This window comes from Mauremys reevesii, linkage group 2 (genome assembly GCF_016161935.1).
Source record: "Mauremys reevesii isolate NIE-2019 linkage group 2, ASM1616193v1, whole genome shotgun sequence".
In the NCBI taxonomy this organism is placed as follows: domain Eukaryota; kingdom Metazoa; phylum Chordata; order Testudines; family Geoemydidae; genus Mauremys; species Mauremys reevesii.
Genome location: NC_052624.1, coordinates 92,564,499 through 92,577,999, shown reverse-complemented (window position 1 = coordinate 92,577,999; position 13,501 = coordinate 92,564,499). Strand labels below are relative to the sequence as shown.

The following is a 13,501-nucleotide window of genomic DNA, read 5'->3' as shown; positions in this document are numbered from 1 at the left end:
AACTAGTCTCAGACCTGACAAACTTACTACACCAAATATACTGCTTACAGGGTATTTGTCCATAAAAAGTAAAATGTAAGGTCTTAGTTGCATGCTTTCAATAATGTTTATAATCACATCATGCTGTGAGTACAAGTAATATTTAAGCAATAAATATAACTAACTGGAAACAATTGAAGGAGCAGGAAAGCATTCTTTGAAGCCTGACAGAGTGTGATGAATCATGTCTCAGTAGAAAAGGCAGGGGAATGAAGAACAGATATGGTAACTTTTATAAGAACCATTTTAGTAGAGGGGCAAGGCCAAGTCAGATTTCAGGGAAACTGGTATGCGAGGCAGTAGGAGCAGAAATCACCTTATACAAATTTAAAGAGGGAAAAGGGTGGCAACTGCATTTTAAAAAAAATCTTATAAGGTTTTTTTATTGAATTAAATATTAAAATGAGTTAACAAGGCCTACAATGAGGCTAAAATTTCCATCCACAAAAGACTCTGGTCCTGTGATAACCTTGTTACAATACTCTAGCTTCCATTTTGGCTTTCCCCTAAGATGTAGAATAAACCTTTTTCATTTTTGTTACCTGGTATATTTAAGGCCTTAAGCATTTGCAACTCTGGCCCGGTCTACACTATGAGTTTATATTGAAATTAGCAGCATTAAATCGCATTAACCCTGCACCCGTCCACACAACGAAGCCCTTTATATCGATATAAAGGGCTCTTAATATCGATATCTGTACTCCTCCCCGATGAGAGGAGTAGTGCTGAAATCAGTATTGCCATGTCGGATTAGGGTTAGAGTGGCCGCAATTCGATGGTATTGGCCTCTGGGACCTATCCCACAGTGCACCATTGTGACTGCTCTGGACAGCAATCTGAACTCGGATGCACTGGCCAGGTAGACGGGAAAAGCCCCGCCAACTTTTGAATTTCATTTCCTGTTTGGCCAGCGTGGAGAGCTGATCAGCACAGGTAACCATGCAGTCTGAGAATCGAAAAAGAGCACCAGCATGGACTGTACGGGAGGTACTGGATCTGATCGCTATATGGGGAGAGGATTCCATGCTAGCTGAACTATGTTCCAAAAGACGAAATGAAAAAACATTTGAAAAAGTCTCCAAGGCCATGATGGAGAGAGGCTACACTAGGTACTCAGTACAGTGCCGTGTGAAAGTTAAAGAGCTCAGACAAGCCTACCATAAAACCAAAGAAGCAAATGGAAGGTCTGGGGCAGGGCCGCAAACATGCCGCTTCTATGCTGAGCTGCATGCAATTCTAGGGGGGTCAGCCACCACTACCCCACCCCTATCCGTGGATTCTGAGGAGGGGGTGATAATCTCAGCCATGCCTGAGGATTCTGCGGATGGGGAAGATGAGGAGGAGGAGGAGGACAAGGTTGCAGAGACCACACAGCACTCCATTCTCCCCAACAGCCAGGACCTTTTTCTCTGCCTGACGGAAGTACCCTCCCAAGGCGGTATCCCAGACAATGAAGCTATGGAAGGGACCTCTGGTGAGTGTACCTTTTGTAAATATAAAACATGGTTTAAAAGCAAGCATTTTTTTAATGATTAATTTGCCCTGAGGACTTGGGATGCATTCGTGGCCAGTACAGTTACTGGAAAAGTCTGTTAACGTGTCTGGGGATGGAACGGAAATCCTCCTGGGACATCTCTATGAAGCTCTCCTGGAGGTACTCCAAAAGCCTTTGCAGAAGGTTTCTGGGCAGCGCAGCCTTATTCTGTTCTCCATGGTAGGACACTTGACCACGCCATGCTAGTAACAAGTAATCTGGTGGTATTGCATGACACAGTTTGGCAGCGTATGGTCCTGGTGTTTGCTAGCAATCAAGCAACATCCATTCTTTATCTCACTGTGTTATCCTCAGGAGAGTGATATTGTTCATGGTAACCTGGTTGAAATATGGGAATTTAATTAAGGGGACAGAGGTGGCCATTCCTACTGGGCTGTTTGCCTATGGCTGAAAAGAAATCCTTCCCTGCAGTTAGCCAAGCGGGGGGACGGTGAGGGGGTGATTGGTGCTGAGTTTTTGTTTGGCTAGCAGGGATCTTCCCTGATACCAGCCACGTGCTGGGGGAGAGGTAAAGTGATCATCCAAGAGAATTGGATGGGGAGGGTAGTTTGGTTTCTGCTGCTGCACGTTAACAGGAAAGCCGCAGCACTCAACGGTCTTTGCTTGGTATGTGGGAAAGGAGGGCGCTGGATATATGAAGGCTGCAGAAGCCAAAAGACAATGGCTTACCATGGCTGCATGCAAGCTGAATTCTGTTGCCCGAACCTGTATCTGTGATCACCAAAGCCACAGGCACTCAATATTAAGATGCAAAATGCGACCTTGTACTCAAATCACGTGTGCTATGTAATGTGAATAGTGTTGTTCACCGTGAAAGAGTATAAGCATTGTTCTGTACAATGTATCTCTTTAAATACTTCTCTCCCTTTTTTTCCTTCCCTTCCTCCCACAGCTGCAAATTTTTCAAGCCTTCCTCCTCCATCCTAAAGGCTATCTCAGATAAGGCGGTGGGGGAAAAAAAAGGACGCAAGATGAAATGTTCAGTGAAATCATGGAATCGACCCACAATGAAAGAGCTCATCTGATTGAGTGGAAGGACACTGTATCAAAGTACAGGAAAGAGGCCAGTGAATGTGAGGACAGGAGGGGACGCTCGAGATGAGAGGTGGCAGCAGGAAGATCAGAGGTGGCGGGATGCAACTCTGGGGCTGCTGCGTGATCGAACTGACATGCTCCAGCGTCTGGTGGAGCGTCAGGAACTGCAGCAGGATCAAAGTGCCGCTACAGCCCCTGTATAACCACCCTCACCCTGTTCCATAGCCTCCTCACTCAGATGTGTAAGAACGTGTGGGGGGAGGCTCCGTGCACCCACCCACCCACTCCACTCCACTCCAGTGGACAGCCCAAGCAAAAGGCTGTCATTACTTCGAACTTTTTAGTGGCCTTTTCCTTCCCTCCTATCTTCCTCCCAAACCCCACCTGGGCTACCTTGTCAGTTCTCTTCCTCTTTTTATAATCAATTAATAAAGCATACATGATTTTTAAATGATGGTGACTTTATTTCCTTAGAAAGCAAGCTGTGATCAAAGGGGGAGGGTGGGTTGCTTACAGGGAATGAGTCAACCAAGGGGGCAGGTTTTCATCAAGGAGAAACAGTCACACCGTACACTGGCCAGTGATGAAACTGTTTTTCAAAGCTTCTCTAATGTGCACCGCTTCCTGGTGTGCTCTTCTAGTCGCCCTGGTGTCTGGCTGTGCGTAATCAGCGGTCAGGTGATTTGCCTCAGCCTCCCACCCTGCCATAAATGTCTCCCACTTACTCTCTCAGAGATTGTGGAGCATGCAGCAATAACAATGGGGATATTGGTTTGGCTGAGGTCTGAGCGAGTAGTAATGTGCGCCAGCGCACCTTTAAACGTCCAAATGCACATTCTACCACCATTCTGCACTTGCTCAGCCTGTAGTTGAACAGCTCCTGACTACTGTCCAGGCTGCCTGTGTATGGCTTCATGAGCCATGGCATCAAGGGGTAGGCTGGGTCCCCAAGGATAACTATGGGCATTTCAACATCCCCAACTGTTATTTTCTGGTCTGGGAAGTAATTCCCTTGCTGCAGCTGTTTAAACAGATTAGTGTTCCTGAAGCGTCATGAACCCTTCCTGGCCATCCCACGTTGATGTTGGTGAAACATCCCTTGTGATCCACCAGTGCTTGCAGCACCATGGAAAAGTACCCCTTGCGGTTTACGGACTGGGTGCTCTGGTGCTCTGGTGCCAAGATAGGGATATGGGATCCATCTATCGCCCCACCACACTTAAGGAATCCCATTGCAGCAAAGCCATCCCCTATGACCTGCACATTTCCCAGCGTCACAACCTTTTGTAGCAGCAGCTTAGTGATTGCTTTGGCTACTTGCATCACAGTAGATTTGCCCACTCCAAATTGATTCCTGACTGACCGGTAGCTGTCTGGCGTTGCAAGCTTCCGGAGGGCTATTGCCACTTGCTTCTCAACTGTGAGGGCTACTCTCATCTTGGCATTCTGGCGCTTCAGGGCAGGGGAAAGCAAGTCACAAAGTTCCATGAAAGCGCCCTTATGCATGCGAAAGTTTCGCAGCCACTGGGAATCGTCCCACATCTGCAACACTATGCAGTCCCACCCGTCTGTGCTTGTTTCCCGGGCCCAAAATCAGCGTTCAATGGCTAGAACCTGCTCCATTACCAGCATGATCTCCAAAGCGCCGGGGCCTGCGGTTTGAGAGAATTCTGTGTCCATGTCCATGTCCTCATCGCTCCCATGGCTGCGCTGCCGTAGCCGCCGCCTCCTCGCCTGGTTTTACAGGTCCTGGTTCAGCATAAACCGCACGAGAATGCGTGAGCTTTTTACAACGTCCATGACTGCTGTCTTGAGCTGAGCAGGCTCCATGCTTGCCGTGGTATGGTCTGCACAGTTCACCTAGGAAAAAAGGCGTGAAACGGTTGTCTGCCGTTGCTTTCACGGCGGGAGGGGTGAGGATGTACCCAGAACCACCAGCGATAATGTTTTTTGCCCCATCAGGCACTGGGATCTCAACCCAGAATTCCAATGGGTGGGGGAGACTGAGGGAACTATGGGATAGCTACTCACAGTGCAACGCTCCGGAAATTGATGCTAGCCTCGGTACATGGATGCACACCACCGAATTAAAGTGCTTAGTGTGGCCGCGTGCACTTGACTTTGTACAATCAGTTTCCATATATCAGTTTCTGTAAAATCGGAATAATCCTGTAGTGTAGACATACCCTCTTATGCAGATTCCCTGTCCATCTAATCCTGGCTCTTGTCTCCCACAGATGATGATAATGCTGATGTTTCGAAGGAAGATGAGACCCCTAGATATGGCAAAAATTTTAGTACCCTGCAATACCCAAAATAAGGGTGAGATAGAGAGAAAATAATTCTCCTCACTAACGCAAGCAAAACTTCACTCATTTGGCATGACAGGTAGTATTACCCATATTTTGAATTAGGGGTCAGACACTGCTGTGCATAACTACATCAGAAGGCACAGTGAGGCTCCACAGCTTCACCCCCATCAGTTCCCAAGCAAGCCACAAAATCTGCCCCCCTCTGTCTCTGCAGAGAGCTGCCCTAGTACTCTGGTTCTGCACTTCACACAATAGTTGTCCTGCATTTTGAGTACCTTACACCTATAGCGGAACTGGCCTACATCCTCTATTGCAGGGGTAGGCAACCTATGGCACATGTGCCAGAGGCAGCACATGAGCTGATTTTCAGTGGCACTCACGCTGCCCGGGTCCTGGCCACCGGTCTGGGGAGATCTGCATTTTAATTTAATTTCAAATGAAGCTTCTTAAACATTTTAAAAAAACCTAATTTACTTTACATACAACAATAGTTTAGTTATATATTATAGACTTACAGAAAGAGACCCTCTAAAAACATTAATGTGTTACTGGCACGCGAAACCTTAACTTAGAGTGAATAAATGAAGACTCGGCACATCACTTCTGAAAGGTTGCCGACCCCGGTCTATTGTATGTAGCCAAATGCACAATGCGATAGCTGGGAGGCAATTTTTTTTTTTCAACTTTTGACAATCAGATGCCTTACCACAAGTGGCAAAAATCATCCAAGATTTTCCTACTATATAATTGATATCCAGTGACAAACAGATTTTAAAGTGCTATTCAAGATGAATGCAGTTTTGCTTAGATTCTCTTGCCTTTGCTAGTTTAAGTAGCTTTCTTGGAAAGTTACATGTATAAGGTGGCAGGCACTGGTTTAGGAAGGAATATGCTCAAGTATACTACAGTTCTACTTTAAATAGAGAAACTGAAGTTAACTGCCTAGTCTTAATATTTACAGCTTGGTAAAACACTGGTGAGGGGAGAGCCTTTTGTGTTTGTTTTAACCTGCTTCAGATGAAGTTTTGTCCTACGTACTGCAACCAGTTTCAGTGAAGTGATGCTGTGAAAGCAGAGCTAACTACACTAGAGATTTGTGACACACAATTTGATGTAATGCAAGGCTTTGTTCTATTTTGAACTAATTAAATTAGCAAAACATCACTCAAATATTTAAACAGAAAGGAGCACGTGCTGCCTATTTCTGTATGTGCAGTTCTCCACCTCAACTACCTTCTAAACTTAATAGCAATATTTACTTTTATTTTTGGTACTCTAGGAGCAACTGTTTTCTAGGCATAAGACTCAAGAATCATTCAGTTCCTTTTCTGAAAGAGAATATTAATAGAATATTAATTGAATAAATTAGAGGAAAATGTTTGATTCCCAGAGTAGCAGACACATTAGTGCCGCTGCAGAATTAGACAGCTATGCATTTGTGTATATGAAGTACTCTCCACCTATGCAAGTTAAATTTATGTGTGAAAGCAACCTTTTTTTTTTGTTTGTTTGTTACCAACAACTGAGGTATGACAGAATATTATGAGAGCAAGGGTTGTTTTATTATGTTTTAAAGGGAAACATTAGAATCAGATCACTACATTCCCATGAAATTAAATGACTAGTATGACCACCAACCTCTGAGCCACAAATAAAATACAAGCCTGTCAAGTTTATTCTTAGAATCAGATTCCATTGGGCACAAGAAAAAAGTTAACTTTCCAGTTTTTGGACATGCTGTAATATGTCCAGTGACAAGCCTAGCTGCTCTCCTAAACAGACGGTCTCTTCTTTAAGCCAAGCAAGGGTTGGCCTTTCAGAATGTGTGTGTTCTTTTGTCCTCCTCCAACTGTCAGAGTGCAAGGAGTCAGCCCCACCATTACTCCTGCAAGAGTTTTCACTCAACTCAGACTCATTTTCACAGAGTCTTCCAGCTTCAGTTTCATCAAATTCATTCTCCACTGGAATTGTATGATCAAGGTCCATGTCCTGAACAGAATCCAGTAACTCTCCAGGGTGGGGCTGTGGACTGATAGAATTCATATACTTAAGCACACATTCTTCATACTTGCCAACTTCAGCCAGGAGGTTACTTATCTTATTCAGCAAAGCAGAAATTTGTCCATTAAGGTGACACCAAGACAAGAGTGCACTAAAGAGAAAAACAAAACAGGTGGAAATAAAAGTGATTCTGAACACCTGCAGAGAGTTGCATGTTTGCTTGAGGTTGGGTGAAAAGGCGACTAAAGTAAAAAACTCGTTCCATTTTTGTGTGTACATTTCATGCACATGTGTTTCAGGAAAGTTCAATAGGAAGAGCTGAATGTTCAGCCAAAAGCGTAGATTCAGATAACTCACTGAACCACTAATCTCCTGTTAATTTTAAGTGAGGAATGGGAGGAGGGCTAAGAATGACCACACCACATTTTTTTGTTCTGACAACAATTGTAATAGCAATAGCCAGTATCACATAGCATCTGTTGCACTGGTGGTAGTTCTGACACAGCGTGTGATGGTTGCATTGGATTACATACTCTTGCGTCCAACAAGGGCACAACTGTGCTCCATAAGGATGTCTCAGCTAACAGAGCCAAGGGTCAGACAAATGCTGAGGCAGGGTTCTCAGTGACAGGACCATGGCCCTTACCAGAGAAAAAATCAGACTGACCTCTAGGATGACTGTTTTGATTAAAACGCAAGACCAACCTTTTAGCTACCTAAAAAATTATGGCCGATACTCATAGCATAGCTACAGGCATTTTATGAATATTTTACATAATATAATCTGAAGCATGAGGTGACTAAGTAAAATTTTCCAAAGCACCTAGATGACTTGGGAGTCTAAATTCAGTTTACTGTCAGTTTTTAAAATGGGATTTCAGCTCCAAAGTCACTTTTGAAAGTGTTACCCTGAGTCTTCTCAGCATTTGACAAACAGTAGATCCAGATTTCCATATAAACACACCACACAATCTCAAAGCGTCAACATTTACCTAAGGGTCCCTTTGAGTTGGCCACAGGTCATCATCATCTCAGCACCCTGTTTGTAACCCTGATTGAAACCCTGCTGAAGTGAAAGCTCTTTCCCAGCCTCAACACCATCTCTATAGCCTTCCTGTAAGCAAGACAAAAGGTTTCCGGTGTCAGTAATCCAGCTACAAGCAGAGATTATTTTACAGGCAATAATACAAGAGCTCAAATCTATACAAACATTGAGTTTCTTGGAATGTGTCTTTCTAATTTGGCTAGATGCATGCAAAACTTGTATACTGTGCTGTCCAGCAGAAATGAGAGATTCATAAAACTAAAAGAACAAAAACTTTTCTTAGTGTTTTATAAACACGGTCATTTTGACTCCCTTTTTCAGAACGATATATAGTGAGGTCAAAATAATTGTACTGTAAATATCTTTCTTTGTTCTACACACGTAGTAACATGGATTAGAACAGCAGTTCTTGTCTTCTTCCATACTACAACCTCAAATTTCAACAGCAAAAGTTTCCGGACCCCTTTTATCGTCTACCCACAAAAAAGGGATAGTAGTCATCACCCCCAGGCTGAGAAGCTACGAATGAAAACATAGAACTTGCTCTCTGAGATGTACTATTTTCTGCTCAAGGAAATTGGAGATGGTGGAATTTCAACTATGAAAATATCAGATGTGGTTATACAAGGAGCTAGCCTCAGGAGTATCTTGAAACAGCAGAATAAAGTTTCCTTGAAGCAGCCAAAATTCAGACGCCTTTTTCAAAGAACAATGCTCTGTCTAGTCCAGTGGTTTTCAACCTTTTTTCATTTGCAGATCCCTAGAAATTTTCAAAAGAAGGTGCAGAACCCTTTGGAAATCTTAGACATGGCCTGCAGACCACAGCAGTACCCTCCCTAATCTATGGCCCAGACCATAGCTCCCCCCCCTGTTATTTTGATCAGATGCTGATCACCCAAGAGTGGAAGTTTAATGTTCCCGGCACCATGACTCATAGTGATGCTACATTATTAAGAGCTTATCCAGTGCCCATTAAAGTAAATGGCATGAGATCAAATCCTAAGAGTCTAATATAATACCAGTTGAAATTGGAGTTTTGCCCTTCATCTCGACCCTGCAGGATTTTAGGATTTCTTTGTTAACATGAGCCTTCATAAAAATTAATTTTTCGCCATTATTTTCAGTTCTATAGGAAGGCAAATTAGAGGAATTACTATATATTGGTTACTATAGGGCTACAATGAACTACTGATTTTTAATCTGGACCTGCCATTGATTTAAGTGGTGATTTCCACTATTTTAAAAAATGCTAAAATATGGCTCATAATCTTCATTTGCCTTGTTTAATTATATCACTCAAAATTTACAAACACAGATCTCCTATCATGATACAACTGGCCTGAGTCTGGACTTTGTTTTGGTTACATTCCATATCTTTCTCTCTAGCCAGATGAACCAGATACCTCATAACATGTGGCATTTATAGAATCATAGAACTGGAAGGGACCTCAAGAGTCATCTAGTCCAGTCCCCTGCCCTCATGGCAGGGCTAATTATCTAGACCATTCCTGACAGGTGTTTGTCTAACCTGCTCTTAAAAATCTCCGATGATGGAGATTCCATAACCTCCTTAGGCAATTTAGTCCAGTTCTTAACCACCCTGACAGGACGTTTTTCCTAATGTCTAACCTACATCTCCCTTGTTGCAATTTAAGCCCATTGCTTCTTATCCTATCCTCCGAGGTTACGAAAAACAATTTTCTTTCTTCTCCTTGTAACAACCTTTTACATACTTGAATATATATGGGCACTTTACATGTTCAATGTACTATGCAAACTCATTAATACTCATAACACACTTGGGAGATAGAAACACATTATTGCCTCATTTTATATCTAAAGCAAATGTATTCAAGGCCAAAGAGCAGGCCAGTGGCAACACTGAGATTAGAATTCAGAAGATTCTTCCTGCCAACCTGACCTCCCACTTCTGTCTTTTTAAAGGGAAACTGTGGCAGGCACCCAGGGACCGTTTTGCTATTGCTGTGATCTCCAACAATAAAGTGAACAGTCGCATGACTAAATTTGCATATTTTTACCTCTGATGATCTAACTTCCTATTGAGGTTCAGGAATTTATACAAAGAACACCCATGAGTAGTTGGGGAAGTAACAAACATAAATAAATTATGCACCAAGAGCAGATTAGATATGCAAAATTTTGGCTACAATTTCTCAATTTGCAGGCACTCTCTCCCTAGAAGAATCTCAAGTGTATTCTGGTTGGTAACATTTCCTTAATAACTTGCTCAGTTTTTAGTTCATATGGAACAAATTGATCTACAATAACTTTTAAACAGCCATCCTCCACTTTCCCTTAAATCACTCATGCAGGTATCAATTTATGTATTAAAGAAAATGGATAAAAGGCTACTAAAATAGTGTAATGGTTGTAAAAATTACTTTGACTCTTTTCTCCATGGTGCTCTTCCATTCTTTCTGCATTAGATGCAGTTCATCAGCATCTTCATCAAACACATCCTCACTGGGCCGGCTGACTGCAGCTTGCACCCACGACATTGTAGTAGTAACAACAAGGATTCCAGTACATGTGGTAAAAGTGTGAGAATCTGAGCAGTTCTTCCTCCTGAGCATCAAGTTAAAACCACAGGTAGCATGTACAAGTTTTGAGGAAAAGTAACTAAAGAACCAGAGATCTAGAACCTGGATGCACTTTACTATCACAGTACACCTGTAGAGATAAAAAAGTCAGACTGTCAAAGAAAAGCCATCCTGCAAGGTCATAATTTCAGCCATCTCTTAATTTCTTTGTTCCCAATAACAGTAACACACATACAGAATCAAACTTACCATCCCTATTTAGGATATTTTATGCCTCGAATAGAAAGATTTCTTTATATTTTGAGTAAAAGGATTATCTGTTTCCACCTGAAGCTTATTAAAGATTAAAAGATTAAGTGGGTTGTTTTAACTTTTGTACTGAATAAAGCATAGAGAGGTTAAAATGTTTGCTTTACTTACCTGGTTGGATATGTGCAATCCAGAAAATTCAGCCACCAAAAAATGGGTAAAGAGAATTACAGCAAAATCTGTTTTATGGACTCCACTTCCAATATGCAGTCTTCACTGTAAGCAACAACTTCCAAAGTTTTTAGTATTATTTTGTTCAATCTTTAGGGAGGGGAGATGCTCTGTCTAGTAGTTAAAAGACAAGACTGGGGATCCAAGAATCCTGGCTCCTGTTCAAAGTCACATACATCACCAAACGGAGTCACTTAATTTATTTATGCCTCAGTTTCCCCATATGGAAAACATGGATAATACACATATTGCCACCATACAAAATTGTTATCAAGCTTAAGGTATTCATGTTTGTAAAGCGCTTTGAGATCACAGAATGGAAGGTGCTATCTAAGTACCAAATAATATAGTTTAATTAAACCACCACCACTAAATAACCTGTTTTTATTGGCCCCTTGAGTAGTTTCACAGCAGTCCCCAAAATGGGAAAAACTAATAAAAAAAGTGCAGGGGCAAAAGGAAAGAAAGAGCAAGTAAACAGGAGGAAAAGAGGTCCAATAGGTCAGACATCAATTGACTTGAACTGAAAAGAAAGTAAGAGAGGATTGCTCACTGGCTGAAATTTAGAAGACTGCTCCAGGGACTGGCCCCCCAGGGGGCCACACATTACGGGACAACATAAGGAAAACCTGAGGACAGAAATAATAATTGCACTCCAATGCCCTATTTATTACTCCACCCTGCTTCTTCTGGGACAAAGCAATAAGGCAGACTGGAAGGATTGATGAGAGATGTATATAGTACAGATATATCTGTCCACCTGCAGTCCTCTGTTACTGATAAGAGAGGTGTGAGGACACTGATTTTCATATACAGACTCCTATGTTATCTTCAATGCGCTCCTGTTCCCAAAAATCACACCTTTCCCCTATTATCACAATGCTTTCCTAATAAACACTTGAGACAAAGAGCACAATATGTCATCATGTGTGCTTCACTCAATTTCTTTCCCCACACCAGGGAAACAGAAGAGAGATAAATTGTATTACTAACCCCAAGCATTTAAAAATGATGAGTGAGACCTCAAAATAAAATATTGAAAATCTAACTGCCTTAAAAATAACATATTTGGGGTTCACTTTATTTGCCTTTAAATGCTGGAGAGTTTGTATTTTCAAGTTGTCCCTCCCCCAACCATGAGGATTAGATTTTTTTTGTAAGTGAAAGCTGAGACCCTTGGCTAATATCACAATTACAGCCACTGTGTATCAAGAAATAAGACATCATAACCAAATACTTGGCATCCCAGTTGGCAGTACTGAGGACTATCATCAAACCAAAGAGGTGAAAAATCCCACCAGACAAAAGTAAATTCACTCACATGAGATTAAAACAAACCAACCAAACCACTCCCCAGCACAGATATTTTAGTTATGTGTGTATTTCTGGTCTACTTCCCACACGGACAGAAGTGCAAGGAACAGGGGCGGCTCTAGGTATTTTGCCACCCCAAGCACGGCAGGTAGGCTGCCTTTGGGAGGTCCCCGGTCCCGCGGATTCGGCAGCATGCCTGCGGGAGGTCCCCGGTCCTGCGGATTCGGCGGCACGCCTGCGGGAGGTCTGCTGAAGCCGCGGGACCAGCGGACCCTCCGCAGGCATGCCGCCGAAGGCAACCTGCCTGCCGCCCTCGCGGCGACCGGCAGAGCGCCCCCCGTGGCTTGCCGCCCCAGGTACGCACTTGGCATGCTGGGACCTGGAGCCGCCCCTGGCAAGGAAGCGATCTGTGCCACATGCTGGCATTGTTACTGCTGTGGTGGGCTGGGCTGCTAATTCTCTAGTGGAAGGCTTCCCCCACCCAGTTTGTGCCTGATCATTAAGAGACAAATTCAACCTCAGTCCCACACAAAGGGACTAGCAGAGCCTCCTCTTTCAGGCACTAGCAGGCGGGGGAACTGAGATTTCTTTCCCTCCAGCCCCTACTCGCTCAACCTGCTACCCCCGCACGATCATCCCTTACCAGGAGCACAGACTCTTCTGCCAGGGCTAGCAGCCCGCCTTGCTCGCAGCCCCTGGGGAAGAACAGAGCGCGGCCATTTTGTCTAAGGGCACGCTACCTTCACAGCCATTGGAAGCAACGTGGGAACAGCAGCCATCTTGGCTAAGGGCGGCCTCACTGCCAACCCCGCGGCAGAGAATGCAGGGAAACGGCGGCCATCTTAACAGACGGCCGCCTGGCTTCACACGCACTTGAGCTAATGGGGGAGAGGGGTTGGCGGCCATCTTTAGTAAGGGCAAAAATTGTTTCTCCGCAGCCTCATTTTCAAAGGCGGCGGGTGGGGGGAATGTGCTCCTGCATCCGCGCTGGCTGGAGCCTCAACCAGGTCGCATTCATAGTCGTGTTGTTGTCATCCCCAAATCTTCAAAGAGTATGTCGGCATCCCCAGCCCCTCCCAGTCATGAGACAGACTTAAAAATAAGATTTAAAGATAAATCAAGGAGTGACTAAAACACGAGTTCTGCTTTGCCTTTTGAG

The 13,501-nt window shown here is 43.6% G+C and overlaps 1 protein-coding gene across 4 annotated transcripts; it reads right to left on the bottom strand.

Moving 5' to 3' along the window:
* Positions 1-6,598: 6,598 nt before the first annotated feature.
* YAE1 (YAE1 maturation factor of ABCE1) lies at positions 6,599-13,136 on the bottom strand. 4 transcript variants are annotated; one of them, XM_039521585.1, is made up of 5 exons: positions 12,986-13,136; positions 10,969-11,186; positions 10,390-10,678; positions 7,935-8,056; positions 6,599-7,093 (listed from the first exon to the last, which is right to left on the bottom strand). In XM_039521585.1, exons 3-5 carry the CDS (start codon positions 10,579-10,581, stop codon positions 6,655-6,657), a joined length of 753 nt encoding a protein of 250 aa, XP_039377519.1. In that variant the 5' UTR covers positions 10,582-10,678; positions 10,969-11,186; positions 12,986-13,136; the 3' UTR covers positions 6,599-6,654. The 4 variants fall into 4 exon arrangements, with proteins under 4 accessions (XP_039377519.1, XP_039377521.1, XP_039377520.1 ...); XM_039521587.1 differs by having other exon boundaries at positions 10,390-10,573; XM_039521586.1 differs by lacking the exon at positions 10,969-11,186 and having other exon boundaries at positions 12,986-13,128.
* Positions 13,137-13,501: the final 365 nt, after the last annotated feature.